The 16,623-nt window shown below is 45.5% G+C and overlaps 1 protein-coding gene, 1 long non-coding RNA gene and 1 other non-coding gene across 3 annotated transcripts; 1 reads left to right on the top strand and 2 right to left on the bottom strand.

Annotated features, from left to right (window-relative positions):
- Positions 1-2,777: 2,777 nt before the first annotated feature.
- Positions 2,778-4,990, bottom strand: LOC118004522. Its single transcript, XR_004677608.1, has 2 exons — positions 4,954-4,990; positions 2,778-3,878 (listed from the first exon to the last, which is right to left on the bottom strand). It is a non-coding gene; the product is annotated as an uncharacterized LOC118004522 (long non-coding RNA).
- Positions 4,991-5,575: 585 nt separating this feature from the next.
- LOC118004713 (collagen alpha-1(I) chain-like) lies at positions 5,576-16,555 on the bottom strand. The gene is made up of 3 exons (XM_034996265.1): positions 15,978-16,555; positions 12,661-12,738; positions 5,576-5,762 (listed from the first exon to the last, which is right to left on the bottom strand). The coding sequence occupies exons 1-3, from the start codon at positions 16,553-16,555 to the stop codon at positions 5,723-5,725; spliced, it is 696 nt and encodes a 231-aa protein (XP_034852156.1). The 3' UTR covers positions 5,576-5,722.
- Positions 10,274-10,380, top strand: LOC118004853. Its single transcript, XR_004677728.1, has one exon. It is a non-coding gene; the product is annotated as a U6 spliceosomal RNA (small nuclear RNA).
- Positions 16,556-16,623: the final 68 nt, after the last annotated feature.

Genomic DNA, 16,623 nt, shown 5'->3' with positions numbered 1-16,623 from the left:
GTGAGTTTCCAAGGCATATAGTGTTGGACGCATGTTGGTGTGTGTGAAGCCTCCAGCACCGTGGGTCCTAATAGTCCACCAGTTTTAAAATAGCGATGTCTAAGCAAGGCTGCAGCCTGTGAGAAGTGAGTTTCCCTGATGCTCTTACAGTTATTTGCTTTAATTAGATGAACACGGAAATGCATCTGGCTGTTACTGCTCTTTCACCTTAATCAGAAGATGTAAGTAATATTTCCCAAAATGTTGCACACATACCACAGATGGTGTAGGTTATTTTAAGTGGCAGCCCAACAAATATGTTTCATTTAAACATCTGTGCACTGATTTCATTTGTATTAAAATATATTGCAAAGCACATATTTGATAAAGCACTGGTACCCAAAATATACAAAGTTAAAACTCAACAACAAGCAAACAGCCCAATTACAAAAACGGTCAAAGACCGGAACAAATATGTCACCAAAGAAGACACACAGATGGGAAACAAGCTGATGAGAAGATGCTCTATATCATCTGTCAGTGGGGCGACGCAAAGTAGAAACAATGCTCAGACACCACTGTGCTCCATCAGAAAGGCCAGGCCTGTGGGGTGGTCCGGTCGTTCTCACACTGAGGACAGTGGGCACCGCGCCGGGGGACGGCGGGGCACGGGAACGTGCACTCGCTGCCCAAGACAGCTCGCTGGGGGTTTTTACAAAAGAGAAACCCATTCACCTTACGGTCCAGCAGCCCCGCTCCTTGGTATTTACCCGCAGGTTTGAAGATGATGTCCACGGAAGCACTGGCACACAGATGTTCATAGCAGGTTTGTTCATGATTGCTCAAACCTGGAAGTGCCCAAGATGTCCTTCACAGGTGATGGATAAATAGACCGGGGTCCTTGCAGACCGTGGGATATTACTCAGTCCTAAAAAGAAACGAGCCATCAAGCCGGGAGAATTCACGGAGGAACGTGAAGAGCGAGTCCCTCAGTGAAAGAAGCCAGCCTGAGATGGCCACGAACCGTGTGATCCCAGCGCTGGGACGTCCTGGGAGAGGCAGGGCTATGGAGGCGGTGAGGATCAGTCCCTGCCCGGGCTCAGGAGTGGGGGAAGGGAGGGGGTGAATAGGTGGCGCCCAGAGAAATTCGGGGGCGATGAAACTATTCTCTGTGCTGTAACGGTGGATACCTGACATGCACTTGTCAAAACCCATGGAGTCAGCCTCAATGCAAGGCATGCAATTCGTATTAGTTAATACGAATGTATCGATATGGGTTCAGTCTTCGTAACAGATGTACCAACCAAGATGCCATTCCATGAACGGGAGAGACTGTACCAGATGCTCAATGCTCCTGTAAAGCCAAAGCTGTAAAAAGAATCTATTCCTTGAAAACCCCCTCCGAGCTGTTGCTCCGTAAGTAGAGGTTACCTGTTGTTATTATAAGCAGCCAGTGTGTGCCTGGCAAGGTTGCTGCGCTGGAGGTCAGCCTAATAAAGGGCTCCTGTCCGCCTTGCGGCTGAGGACGTGCTGGCGGCGAGCTGCCACCAGGTGGCGCGCCAGCCCCTCTCCTCCTTCCTTCCTCCTCCCTCCGTCTCTCTTCCTCCCTCCCCCACCCTGCCTTCCTCCTTCCTCTCTCCCTTCCTCCCTCCCCCACCCTGCCTTCCTCCTTCCTCTCTCCCTTCCTCCCTCCCCCACCCTGCTTTCTTCACTTCCTCTCTCCCTTCCTCCCTCCTCCACCCTGCCTTCCTCCTTCCCTCCCTCTCTCTCTTCCTCCCTCTCCCCCATTTCTTCTTCATTTTCTCAATTCTGTTCCTGTGTTTCCCTTTTCCCATTTCTGTGTGTGAGCTGTCATCCCTGGATCTAATAACATGAAGGTGGAGCCCAGTTCTGTTCTTTTGGATGAGCATTGCCCCTGGGGGATGGGGGGGAGCAGGGCATGCAGGAGGGGGCGCTGACTGACATTAGCCCAGAGCAGCCCTTCTGCCCCTTGTGGGGTTCTGGCACTGGGGAGAGCCATGGTGACTGCACAGCGTGCCAGGTGACCCTGTGAGGCCGCTCTGGCTGGAGCACCCACCCACACACAAAGGGAAGGGACCGCAGTCCCTTCGGAGCTCTTAAATGCCCCTGGGCCCCCATCCCCACCTGCAGCCCCTGAGCCTCACCCCACTGTCCAGGTGGTTTTCCCCGTCACTCCCGGGATGGATTCCCATCCACACCCTGGCCCCTGGCTGTGGGATGAACTGAGTGTGCCCCTGGCTGTGGGATGAACTGAGTGTGTCCAGACTTTCCAGCACGCTCCTCCTGAGACCTGGTTTTGCTCTTGGCTTCCCAGCCCGGCCTGGGGTGCCTTCACACCCAGACCACCTCCCCATTCCCCATGCGGATCCTGAGTCTGAAGGGCCTTGCTGCCTCCTACAAATCCCCCTGTCTGAACAAAGGGATTGAAATCCCAAAATCTAAGGGGGAAAACAGACGCTCAGATAACCAACTCGAGCTATTACCAAAACCATGGCCAGGAGGAATTTGGCTGCCTGATGGAGGACGCCTCATCAGACAGGGTCAGGGAGAAAGCTGGATCTGACCGTGCATGGGAGGCCGTGAGCATCATTACTATGGGGGACACAGGGGGCAGGGGGACACTCAGGCTTGGGAAGCCGGGAAGGGCTCTTGAGATGAATGAGAAAGGATCATGAATGTCATGATGGAAAAACCTGAAATCTTGGGTTGGGGAAAAGGCTGGTACATGAAATTACAATCAAATTAAAACTTGGATTTCTTGATAAAATACTAGTATCTATCTCATAAAATACCTGTATTTATCAATAAAATATTAGTATTCAGAATATACAAAGAATTATAATAGATCAATGAAAACACACAAAACCAAATTTTTAAAATAGGCAAAAAACAAAACAAAACAAGAGGCAAATCACGGAAGAGGAAAAGCAAATGGGAGGTTCACCCTCACTAGAAATTAAGAAAACTCAAAACCTCACAGGTTAGCAAAAATGGAGAAGCCTGGTAGTACTCAGTCGGGACGAGGACAGAGAGCACCAGAATTTTCAGACACTGCTGGTGAGAATGTAAATTCTTGCAATCATGTTGGAAAATCATGTTAAACCCCAGCAACTCCACTCCTACAGCCCAGAATATTTATATCCACAGGGAGACATGTATAAGGATGTTCAGAGCAATAATATTTGTAGTAGCAAAGAAAAAAAATCGAAACTAGCCTAAATTTCATCAACAGAAGAGATTAAGAAAATTGCACTATAGTCATACAATGGAACTGTCCGCAGCCGCGAAAATGAAGACAATATGCATTTCATCACAATATGGAACGAGAAAACAGATGCTTAAGTATATAGAGCTTGCCACCACTTACAGAAGGTGGGCAGAACAGTACCACATACAGCTTCGAGATGCAGAGGGAGTGAGCACATGAAGATTAGCTCCGTGTCTGGGGTGACTGCCGGGAGGGGAAGCACATGCAGGGCTGCTCTCCTAGCCCCGAGGCTGAGGGTGCATGGCTTGACCCCTGGGCGTGTCCCCTGAAGTTGTGCAAAACAGTGGCCATGAGGACACAGGCCTCCAACTGTGACGTCCAGGCAGAATCAGTGATGAGTGTGCAGGTGTTAGTAACAGTATTTATACACTTCTGTGCGTTTAGCATTACATAATGTATCTTAAAACAGATTTTAAAATCCAGAATGCAGGAATTGGCAGCGCCTCGGAACAGTTTAGCTTAGGAGCAAAAAGGTCAGGTTTGAATTTTGGAAAGCTCACTCTCCAGGCAGGATGGGGGATGAAACTGAGAGGCGTGTTTGAAGCCGGGGCTAATGGGCCTAGCTTCGAGTTGGGAGGATGCAGGCGAAGACGAGGCCCTGGCAGCCGGGCTGGGGAAGAAGAGATGGAGTTGAGGTTAGCAGAAAATGATGACGAGCTGCAAGGAATGTCCCAGACATCACTGTCAAGACAGCAGGGATGACGCAGGAAAGCCAGCAAGCCCTGTTCTAGGAGCCAAGGTCCTTAACCGAGATGCGAACTTGGTGGGAGGAAGGCCGCTCCAGGTTGGGTAAATGGCTTATAAGTGATGCTGGCACGTGGCTGGGGGAAGACCAGGCAGGTGCTGGAGGGGCCCCACTCACCGGGAAGGGGACGGGGCACAGCCCGAGCAGCTTGAGAAGTGGAGAGTGTCACAGAGGGTTGCTGGCTGAGACAGGGGACGGACTGTGCGGGGAGCAACCCAGGGCCCGGTGCAGCTGTGGGAGGCGGCCATAAGCTGGGTAAGCTGAGCAAGTGACTGGGCTCACAGGGAGCAGGAGGGGGAGGGCAGGGCAGCGGATAGAGAGAGCAGAGCTGTGGGGGCCCGGCCTGGGTGTTCTAAGGAGTTCTGGAGGACCAGAGAAGTGAAGACCAGCTGAGAGTGGTTTCAGAAGATCCCATTAAGTTCTGCAGTTGAGGTGAGAAGTAACCCGGGGAGCCACACTCCAGGTGAGCGGTGGGTGGGCCGTGAGGCCCGACGGGGACCAGGAGAGGGACAGGAAGGACCAGTGGTGACAGGGCTTTGGAACCTGCCCTTTCCTCTATCACTTGGCCCCAGGGTAACCTCCCCAGGCAATGGGCTGGTTGTGTTTAGGATTCTAGAGAAATGGGGTAGGGTGTTGTCCCCTCTTTCAGTGTGGCTGCCCCTGGGCACGTGACTTCCCCAGAGAGGTTGCAGGCAGCACTGAGCTGCAGAAAGGAAGCTGGGGACTGCTAGTGAATTGTTGGCACATTTTTGTTTTTATTATAGCCAAGTGTGACTCTCACACCTGTGATCCACGGGCAAGCAGGGAGCCCTGGGAATGTGCATGTTCAAGGACCTTTACCCTTTATCCCAGCAGGCTCTTCCTTAAAAAAATAGTGTTTGACGTTTTATGGTTGAAGCATAGAGCAGTGATAGGATATTAAAGCTGGGTGGGGGGGCACCTGGGTGGCTCAGTCGTTGAGCGTCTGCCTTCGGCTCAGGTCATGATCCCGGGGTCCTGGGATCGAGCCCCACATCGGGCTCCCTGCTCAGCGGGGAGCCTGCTTCTCCCTCTCCCGCTCCCCCTGCTTGTGTTCCCTCTCTCGCTGTCTCTCTCTCTGTCAAATAAATAAACAAATAAAATCCTAAAAAAAAAAGCTGTGTGGGGACCTCAGAGAGCCGTTAGTTCAACTTTCTAATTTTACCATTTGAGACCTAGAAAGGTAGAAGTGACTGTCAGCAGCTGTGAGGATTCTATGGGAGAGAATGTGCTAGAAGAGTGCAAGCTTCACAGAGCCCCTGTCACACGCCGTGGGCCGTAGAACGTTGTTGTGAGCTGAGTGTGTAAAAAGATGGAGCTCGCGGTGCCTCTGCCCTGTCCCCCCTGGGCAGGTGAGGCTGGGGTTGTGTGAGGTTAATTCACTGGCAGAAAGGTTCAGTTGACATAAAGCCTCTCATTTTTAGGGAAGAAGTGAACAGATGCCCCCCAGTATGAGACAGAATTAAGAACACTTATCCGTGTTTTAGCGACTCGGGAGAGAAAATGATCAGCCCTGCTCTAGCACGGAACGAAACAGCCTCTCGTTTCCCCGAAGAGCGATTCGAAGGCGGCAGCCGAGGCTGAAGGCTGGAGAGCCTGCCACGGGGCAGCATTCCTATGGAGTTCCACAGATTGGCGGTCCTCTGTGTCAGGGGACACACGCACACCGATTGTACTTTGGGAATGATCGTTCATGTCGCGTGCCTACTGCGCACCGCTCCGGGACGTTTTCTGGAAACAGAAATTCAGGAGATTTGTTGAGTGCCGTCAAACAACCTAATCTCCACTTGGTTTCACTAACTGGGAAGGATGGCTGCCGATTTTGGAAAGAGTCTATGCGGCTGGGTCCAAGGGATAGATGCAGTTGCCCCATCCTGGGAGGGCTGTCACCTTTTCCCAGGAAGTGGTCGCTGGTGAGGATGCACACACACAGCGCTTCGTCTTTGACCTAACACAGCTCCCCAGCACCAGGAGGCACTAAGCAATAAAGGAAGAAGAACATTGCATAGTTGTGGGTCCATGATCGATGTGCCCTGTGAGAGGAGTGAGCCTCCTAGTGTAGGAAGTGGGAGTTGAAGTCGGAATAGGTATTTCTGCCTCAACCCTTGGTGCAGGTGAGTCAAGGACAAAATATGATCTAAGACGCGAGGGGCACAGAGATGGAGCTGGTGTGGGTGCAGATCGCATGGACCGAGAGGTGTCTGGAGAACAGCTCTGCTATTTCTTTCCATGAACCTTGAGCAAGAGAGTTACTTCACCCCCTTCGGGCCTCAGCTTCCTCGTGTATAGAAAGGAATAACACTCCTTATCTACCTCAAATTGGATTCTAAGGATCAAGTGATAACACAGACAAGCATTTTATAGAAAGGGGATAAATAAGTATCACTCAGGAAAACTTCAAAATTTCAGAATGCCCCCAAATTGAATTTATTTATTTATTTATTTATTTATTTATTTGAGACAGAGAGAACGAGAGAGAGCACATGAGAGGGGGGAGGGTCAGAGGGAGAAGCAGGTTCCTTGCTGAGCAGGGAGCCCGATGCGGGACTCGATCCAGGGACTCCAGGATCATGACCTGAGCCGAAGGCAGTCGCTTAACCAACTGAGCCACCCAGGCGCCCCCAAAATTGAATTTAAATGAGTATTGTCCCTATTAGGATTATATGAAAATTTTACCCGAAATTTTGATGTTTTGCCTATTCTTTTTTTTAGCATTTCAGGACTGAATCTATTCATACATTTTTGGAGAGTGGACACTGTATCTCTGTAATAAGTAGTCTTTGGCATAAAGAACCTAAAATCTGCATTGTCTCTTCAACACCATTTTAACTTTCTGGTAGATGAACCCCTCGTGCCCCCCCCCCCCCATTTCTCTGCTCATTACTTTGGCAGACACAGGAGTGAAAGAGCTTGTCTTTCATGTGTCCTTGAAGAGGGTGACGTGGTGACTGGCGCATAGTAAGCACCCAGCAGACGGTTAAGAAGGTAGACGACAGACGCAGGGCAGACAGATAAAGCAATCTCTTCCATGATCCCACGGTGGAACTTGTCATCATTCACGGTTGCACAACCCTGGTGTTTTTTAGAGCCCCATCCCTGATGGCAAACTTCCTTTTCCCACTCCATCATGGCCACTGATCATGTCCTGTGTCCTCATTAAGCCTCATTCTTCCTTATTATTCAAGACATTCACACATCATTTGCTTTCTTATTTGAATGTTTGAACATCATTCCTTATTTCCGTCAGCTGATTGTGCTTTCTGAAATCACGCTGTTAGGTGGGACATCGAGGCGCGCCCCCCCCAACCAGTCAGCTCTGCCAGTCCTTACACCCGCCCTTCCATGTGGACGGTGCCCATTTTCTTGGGCTCCTGTGTGCTTCTGAGAAAGTCACGTGTCGGGACCCATTGGTATCACTATGAATTCCAGCTTGGACTCAGCAATCATTAAATTCATCTGTTTATTGTATCTTATCATTATAGTGCTGTTGTTTCAATTATCATGTTGTTTCCATTTTCTTTGGTGTCAAACCAAGTCAATTTATTTCTGAAACTACTCAAGGCAATTTCAGCGTCAGGTGGATTTCAGAGTTTAGTTCAACATGCAACCTGTGCATTTAAGGGACTCTGGAGTGAAGTTAAATTCATGCTCCCAGATCTTAGTTTCTCAAACTACGAGCTATATACTTTAATTTGCTCATCTTGTGTAGGAAAGAGGATACAGCTTCTGGAGACTTAGAGACCTGCTTTCCAATCAGAACTCCAAGACTTACCATGTCCTCTTAGGCAAGTTATTTAACCTCTTTCACTAAACTTGTAAAATGGGAGTATAATGCACACTTCTAGTCCTGGGGTAACTAATAGAGATTAAACATGTAAATGTGCCTGGCGGCAAATGATTGATGCCCAGTGTTTTTGTTTTCTTCTTCATTACCCTTAGCTTGAATCTATCTTGGAACCTGAGAAACAAAGAACAGAAACAAATTGGGGTGCCTGGGTGGCTCAGTCAGTTAAGCGTTCACCTCAGGCTCAGGTCATGATCCCAGGGTCCTGAGATCGAGTCCTGCATTGGACTCCCTGCTCCACGGGGAATCAGCTTCTCCCTCTGCCTCTGCCTCCCCTGCTTGTGCTCTCTCTCTCTCTCTCTCACATACAAACAAATAAATAAATGAATAAAATCTTAAAAAAAAAAAAGAACAACAACAAATTGAAAAGCCCAAACATTCTAAGACTTGGCAAGTGTGCTAATGCTAAGCTCTTCCATCCAATTCAAGAGAAAGGAATATTTCACAGTTCAATCTAGGAGACTAGTATTAACCCAATACAGAGACCAGAAAAACACATTACAGGAATTAAAAAAAAAAAAAAAAAAAAAAGAACCACGGACTGATATCTCTCATGAACAAGATACAAAAATTCATAAGAAAATGTTAGCAAGTGCAATATTCATTCATGACAGAAACTCTCAGTCTACGACAGGAAGGGAATGTTCTCAATATGTTAAAGGGCAACTCGAGAAAACCTGTAGCTAATATCCTAATTAATAGTGACAGACTGAATAGTTGCTGTTACTTTGTCTACCCATTAGTACTAGAACTAGTATTAGAGGTTCAGGCCAGCACAGTAAAGCCAGAAAAAGGGGGGAAAAACCCAGCTCTATATTGGAAAGGAAGTAAAACGGTTTATTCTCAGAAATCATAATCACTTATTTAAAAAACTCTTTTGGAGTCTCCAAAAAAAACTAGTGTAACTTTTAAGTTTAGCAAGGTTTCAGATTAAAAAAAAAAAGGATAAACAACCAATATAAAAAAATAGAGCTATCAATTTGACAGTAGATAAGCAATATGTTTAACATGACACAAAAATACGAACTATGTAGGAAGGATATATTTGACAAAAGATGGACAAGACCTGAGCACTGGAAACTACAAAACACAGCTGAGAGGCATGAGAAGAGACTTGAGTAAACTGGAAAAGATACTGTGGTCATAGACTGGGTAACTCCATATGGTTAAGGTGTGAATTTCTTCCAAATCAATTTATGGATCCGAAGCAATTCTATTAAAAAATCTCAGCTGGCTTTTTAATTTTTTTTTTTTTTTGAAATTGACAAGCGGATTTTAAAATTCAGGAAATGTGTGTGGCATTGGAGATAAGAGAAACTCAGAAAAGTAATAGAACAGAATAGAGCCCAAGATAGGCCTGTACATATATGAGCAATTAAGTTTAAACAATGTTGACAAGGCATTTTAATGGAAAAATAATCATCTTTTTATCAAATCGTACTGGAGCAATTGGATATCATGTTGAGAAAATGAAACTCAACCCTTACATCATACCATATTTAGAATTAACCATAATGGAGAAAGACCAAAATGTTAGAGGTAAAACTTCCAAAGGAAAACACAGAAAATTTTAATGACTTTGGATTTGGCAAAGTTTCCTTGAAATGACACAAAAAGCATGGAACAATTGATAATGTGAACTTCGAAAAACCCCAAAACTCATGCCATTCGAAAGACAATATTATGGAAATGAAAAGGCAAGCCACCTACTAGGAGGAAATATTACAAAACATATACCTGACAAAAGCAATTGTATTTGGGGTACACAAATAACTCTACAACTCAATGAGATGACAAACAATCCAATTAAAAATGGGCAAAAGATCTGAACAGACACTACATCAAGGACGATCCATGGACAGCAAATAAGCAGATGAAAAGATGCTCCATTTCATTAGTTATTAGAGAAGGGCAAATAAAAACCACAACGAGATATCATTACACATCTACCGGAAGGACTAAAATTCAAAAGGCTAACCATACCAAGTGCTGGTGAGTGAAGCAACTGAAATGTCCTACGTTGCTGGTAGAAATGTAAGAGGGCACATCTACTTTGGAAAGTGGTTTAGCAGCTTCTAAAAAAGTGAAAGGAACAGCTGCCATTTGACCCTGCCACTCCACTCCTAGGTACTTACCCAGGAAAAACGGAAGCGTGTGTTGTGTCCATGCCAAGACTTGAGGCCAATGTTCATAGCTGTTTCGTCTATGATCAGGGGCTGTGCAAGGTGAGGCACGTGGAATATACGTACAAACCTGGGGGTGAGCACAAGCTGCCTTGTTCTATTACCTAGTCTGGGTCCTGTTTATAAGAGTAAAAAACTGAAAACAACCCAAATGTCCATCAACAGGTGGATGGATAGAGAAACGGTGGTACACCCATAAAATGAAATACTATTCAGCGCTCTCTTCGGCAGCACGTATGATAAAATCGGAGTGATACAGAGAAAATTAACATGGGCTCCGTGCAAGCATGACACTCAAATTGGTGAAGCATTCCATACTTTTATAAAATATGTAAGTCCTGAAAAGGTAATGTGACCATAGTTAACAACACTGTATTGTATATTTGAAAGTTGCTAAGAGAGTAGATCTTAAAAGTTCTCACCACAAGGAAAAAAACTTGTAACTCTGTGTGGTGATCGATGTTAACTAGATTGATCAGTATCATCTTCTAATTTATACAATTATATATAATTGTGCTACACACCTGAAAAGAATGTTATATGTAAATTGTATCTCAGTAAAAAAAAGAAAATAACTACTTAGCAATAAATAGGAATGAACTACTGATTACTACAGCAACATGGGTAAATCTCAAAATAATTATTCAGAGTGAAAGAAGTTAGGCAAAAAGAATACATATCATATGGCTCCATTTATATAAAGTTCTGGAAAATGCAATCTAATCTACAGTGACAAAAAGATCAGCAGTTACCTGGGAATTTGGGATCAGGGAGAGGGGGTGAGTGCACAGGGAAACAAGGGAGTGTTTGGGTGATAGGACATGTTCACACCTTGATTGTATTGATGGCTTCACATTTTATACATGTGTCAAAATTTATCACACTTCACCCTTTAATATGTGCAGTTTGTTGTACATCAATTATATTTCAACAAAGCTGTTAAAAATAAAATGAAGCACAATAAGAATTTAAGACATGAGTCCTGGGGCGCCTGGGTGGCTTAGTCAGTGAAGCGTCTACCTTCAGCTCAGGTCATGATCTCAGGGTCCTGGGATCGAGCCCCGCATCGGGCTCCCTGCTGAGCAGGGAGTCTGCTTCTCCCTCTCCCACTGCTCCGGCTCCTTGTGCTCTCTTGCTCTCTCTCTGTCAAATAAATAAATAAAATCTTGGAAAATAAAACAAAACAAAACATGAGTCCTTATTGGATCCTGATTGGGGAAACAAGAAACTTTAGAGACAATTGGGAATATTTTAATATAGACTAGATATTAAATATATTAGATTATTGATATTTTTCTTAGATATAATAATGATATCATGGATATGTAAGGAAAAGCATGTATTCTTAAGAGATCTATGCTGAGGTAGTTAGGGGGTACAGTGTTGTGATGTCTGCAGCTTATTTCAAATAGCTTGGCAAAAACAAAGTAACAAGAAACAAAAACTGCACCACCGAAAAACCAAAGACAATAGAAAAATAAACAGATAAAGCAAATATGGCAAAAATATTAAGACTGTAGAATCTAAGTGTTCAGTATACAGGAGTTCATTAAACTATTTTTTCAACTATTTTTATGTTTCATAATTTTGTCATTAAAAAACTGGAAAAGGGGGCACCTGGGTGGCTCAGTCGGTTGGGCAACTGCCTTTGGCTCTGGTCATGATCTCGGGGTCCTGGGGTCAAGCCCCGTGTTGGGCTCCCTGCTCAGTGGGGAGCCTGCTTCTCCCTCTGCTCTGCCACTCCCCCCTGCTTGTGCTCTCTCTCTTCTCTCAAATAAAACTTAAAAATAAATAAATAAAATAAATAAAAAGCGGGCACCTGGGTGGCTCAGTTGGTTAGGCGACTGCTTTCGGCTCAGGTAATGATCCTGGAGTCCCTGGATCGAGTCCCGCATCGGGCTCCCTGCTTGGCAGGGAGTCCGCTTCACCCTCTGACCCTCCCCCCTCTCATGTGGTTTCTCTCTCTCTCTCAAATAAATAAATAAAATCTTAAAAAAAATAAAATAAATAAATAAATAAATAAATAAATAAATAAATAAATAAAAAGCTGGAAAAGCTTACCAAGTAGATTTGAAAAAGAACCAAATTATAAAAGATAAATAAAACATAATTGAATTATCAAACTCAAAGGATAGGTTTAACTGAAGTCACAGCAGAAGATAAAATTGGTGAATTGCAAAATAAATCTTAAAAATATTGTCCAAGGGGCGCCTGGGTGGCTCAGTCGTTGGGTGTCTGCCTTCGGCTCAGGTCATGATCCCAGGGTTCTGGGATCAAGCCCCGCATCGGGCTCCCTGCTTGGAGGGAGGTCTGCTTCTCCATCTCCCACTCCCCCTGCTTGTGTTCCCTCTCTCGCTGTCTCTCTCTCTGTCAATAAATAAATAAAATCTTTTAAAAAAAAATTATCCAAGATGCAGTACAGAGAAAAAGAGAAAATATGAAAGAAAAGTTAAGAAAAATAGAGAATAAAATGAGCAGGCCTATCATAAATCTGGCTGGAATTCCAAGAGAGAGAAAGAATGGGGCTGAGGCCACCTTTGTAGATATAATCCCTGAGAATTCCTACTGAATCCCTGAGCATATAAATGAAAAGAATCCACACCTAGGCACTCCGTGATGAATCTGCAAGGCACCAATGGCTGAGAGAAGGTCATAGAAGCTTCCAGTGAGGAAAAATGACCTGCAAAAGAAAGAAGACCGAGAACCTACTTGTCATCACTTACAACAGAAGCTAAGCTAAAAGTGGAATATTTTCAGTGGATTGAAAGAAAATAAGTGTTAACCTAGAATTATTTAACTAGTATCTTTAAGAATGAGGGCAAAATAAAGGCATTTTCAGGTAAACAAAAAATAATAGAATGCTTGCTGCTAGTCATGTTCACTCAGTGAAATTGTAAAGTGCGTATATGAGACAAAGAGATAGGAGGTGAAGTTTGGAGACATAAGAAGGAGTATAGAGCACAAACAAAATCGGAATATAAGTATATTGGAATATGTGAGTATATCTACACAAATTAGACTAAATAAAACAATAATATCTTCTGCAGTTTAAAGTAGAATTAAAACACCAAACAATAGCCTATAAATTAGGAGAAGGGTAAAGATGTTAACCCTCCACTTTCATAAGTATCATCTTGAAGTTTCTAGGTTACCCTTAATGGAATGCGTATATAACTTTCAAAGTAGCAAAAGGGAAAAAGGAGAATGAGGGGGGAAAAAAGTCAGTCCAAAAAAAGGAAAGAAAGTGGAGAAAAGTAAACGTAGCTGACATGGGACAAATTGAAAGCAAAAAATAATAAATATTTTCCATCCTGTATTAAAAAAAAAAAATCAACACCAGAAGGCAAGTGCAGGAATAATCCTAGCAGCATGTTCGTAAAAAAACAAACAAAAAAAACAACTCCACATAACCCGGAAGTCTGTCAACAATGGATTGAATGAATAAACTGTGGCATAGTCTTACAATGAAATGCTATACAACAGTAAAAATAAACGAACTACAGCAATATGCATCAGCATCAATGAATCTCACAAACACAATATGAAATAAAGATGCAAGCCACAGAAGAATGCTGAAAAACTTGGAGAAATTTGAAAAGCTGGACTAACTGACCAATACTTCATTTACTAAAGACATCTAAAAAGACTATACAACCATAAAGGCAAGGGGATGACTGTCTTAGTGTCAGGAGACCAGATACCTCTAGGAAGAGGATGCCTTAAGGGAGAAGCACATATGGGGTCTTCCAGGGTGTTGGCCCTGTTCTCTAGCTGCGCCTTGTGTGGTGGTTCTGGGGAGCCTATGTCTTATGTCCCCTTTTCATGTCTGTTTTAGTAATCAATTTAAAAATAAGATGCAAGAAAAGAGCAGCCCTCCGTGGAACCCTGAGACATCCAGGAGGATGAGTCTAGAAATGAATCTACATACAACCTACCAGGACTGAATCATGAAGACAGAAAATTTGAACAGACCAATGAGTAAGGAGATTAAAACCGTAATAAAAAAATCTCCAACCAAAGAAAAGCCCAGTAGTAGATGGTTTCACCAGTGAATTCTACCAAACATTAAAGAATAACACGAATCCTTCTCAAACTCTTCCAAACAACTGAGGAGTGGCAATACTCTCAAACTCATTTTATGAGGCCAGGAGTACCCTGATACCAAAGCCAGGTAAGGATAGGAAAAGAAACAGAAAACAAACCAAAACTCTAGGCCAATATCCCTGATGAATATATGCAAACATTTCTGGTAAAATACTAGCAAACTGAAGGCAACAGCACATTAAAAGAATTGTACACCATGATCAAGTATAATTTATCCTAGGAAAGCAATGCAAATTAATGTGACACACCACATTAACAGAATAAAAGATACATGTTCATCTCAACAGATGTAGAAAAAGTATTTGATAGAATTCAACATCCTTTCATGATAAAAGCTCTCAACAAATTGGGTATATAAAGGATGTATCTTAACATAATAAAGGCCATCTATGACCAACCCACAGCTAACATACTCAGTGGTGAGGTGTTCAAAGCTTTCCAAGATCAGGAATAAGACAAGGGTGTCCACTCTGACCACTCCTATTCAACGCTGCAGTGGAAGTCCTAGCCAGAGCAATTAGGCAAGAAAAATAAATAAAAGGCATCCAAATCGTAAGGGAAGAAGTAAAATTGTCTCTGTTTACAGATGATATGTGTGCGTATGGATGGTAAAAAAAGAAACAATCCTATGAAACTACATAGGGATACAGCTGTTTTCTATGGATAAGTGAGAATCTTGTAACTAATCACGTCTACTTCTTGGGATAAAAAACCTGGAGTTGAATTTCCTATTCACCTTTTTTAACTACATAGGACTTTGCTAATTTAGGTACTTATTCCCTTTGATTTCTACTTTCTTCCTTTATCCTGATTTCCTCATCTATGTTTTACTGATATGAATTGCTTCAAATCATTTTCAGAATAGGGTACATTCGTACATATTGTCATCCAAATTGACTTACAGATGGCCCAGGATTCTTAAGATCTGCCTCCAGTCTTTTGTCTCAGCCTTATACCTATGCTAGCCCTGATACACATGTTAATACTGTCCTATTTCGTCTAAACTTATGTGTATTTCTGTTTTGATGGAACCGTGTACATGGGATGAACAGCTGATCAGACTTGGTTTGCACCTTGGACTTGCTTACAGGCTGTGTACCCTTAATCAAATTACTCGGCCCCTCTGAACCTCAGTACCATCATCTGTAAAATGGCACCTTGCAGGGTTATGCGGAACACTAAAATGTGAGTAGTTAAAAAGATGTTAATAATTAACATTTGCCGGGCGCCTGGGTGGCTCAGTCGGTTGGGCGACTGCCTCCGGCTCAGGTCATGATCCTGGAGTCCCAGGATCGAGTCCCGCATCGGGCTCCCTGCTCGGCAGGGGGTCTGCTTCTCCCTCTGACCCTCTTCCCTCTCATGCTCTCTCTCATTCTCTCAAATAAATAAATAAATAAAATCTTAAAAAAAAAAATTAACATTTGCCTTTGGTTGGCTAGCTGATGTTGGAGGTTAAATAGCCTGAGCTCGTTTCTTTTCAAATAGGATTATCTGCCCAGCTCTTTCAGGGTTTGAATGAATGTAGTAAACAAAAGCGAACACAGAGCACCTGACAAGGTACTCTACCCCCCCTTTTCCCCCGTTGCCTCTATCTGGGGAGCCCTCTCTTACCATCCGGTAGGATGCAAGCGTTCACTAGGTTTCACTTAAGAGGGCCTCTCCTATTTATTTTTCCAGCCGTGCTTTACGTTGTCCTCAAATCTCTCCACCGACTTTCAAATCCCTGTGACGTGTTGACTAGTTTTGGCTCCAAGATTTCGGGGGGAGACCCTGCCCTTTGTGTCCCCTCCTAAGGCCTCGCCTGCAGTCGCTCACCTCTTGCTGCTCTGAACCACTTCCGCTGAGGCTACCGGCCCCGCCGGACCGCCTTCCGTGGCCTCAGCCGGTGGGCCCTCCCCGCGCGACCCTGTCGCCGCCCCCGGCCGCCCCCGCGCTCGTCCGGCTACTGCGCCGCAATGTGGCGGAAGCCAGGGCGAGCACAGCAGCACGGAGTAGGCGGCGCACACCGGGCAGCCGTACCCTTCGACGCGCGCCACGCGCGGGGCGGCCCCTCCGCCCAAGGGCCGGGCCCGCGCGCTGGGCCCCGGACCGGCGCCTGGCGGCGGGCGCGCCGGGCCTGCTGCCGCCACGGTCCCTCCGCGAGCACGGTGGGCCCGCCCGAAGCGCCCGGCACGTCCAGGGCCCCGGCTCCGGGCCTCGTCTTGCAGCAGCCACGCTTCCTCACCACCTGGGCCGGTCCCGAGGCCGCCTTTCTCGCGCCCCGACGGCGTCCCAGCTCGCGACCCCGCCTGCGCGCGCACTGCGAGGGCGGCCCGCTCCGGCCAGGGCCGAGGGCGCGCCCCGGGGACCGCGCGCCCTCCGGCCCCGCCAGGCCCGAGCGGCGGAACGCGCATGCGCGCGGCGCCGCTCCCGCCCCCAGCCCGCGCCCGCGCCCAACGCCCCCGACGCGGCCCGCCGGGCC

The sequence above is a fragment of the Mirounga leonina genome, unplaced genomic scaffold (assembly GCF_011800145.1).
Source record: "Mirounga leonina isolate KUSES-001 unplaced genomic scaffold, KU_Mleo_1.0 Mir_93, whole genome shotgun sequence".
NCBI lineage: Eukaryota > Metazoa > Chordata > Mammalia > Carnivora > Phocidae > Mirounga > Mirounga leonina.
Note: the sequence above shows the minus strand (reverse complement) of the source record. Positions and strands in the feature narration are given on the sequence as shown.

Excerpts from the sequence above, each read along its gene's own strand:
- LOC118004713 (XM_034996265.1), bottom strand. The coding sequence starts at position 16,555 with ATGCGCGTTCCGCCGCTCGGGCCTGGCGGGGCCGGAGGGCGCGCGGTC. Across the intron at positions 12,739-15,977 it reads GTGGTTCAGAGCAGCAAGAG|GTCATTTTTCCTCACTGGAA; the intron begins GTGAGCGACTGC and ends TTTCTTTTGCAG. Across the intron at positions 5,763-12,660 it reads ATTCATCACGGAGTGCCTAG|AAAACGTCCCGGAGCGGTGC; the intron begins GTGTGGATTCTT and ends TTCTGTTTCCAG.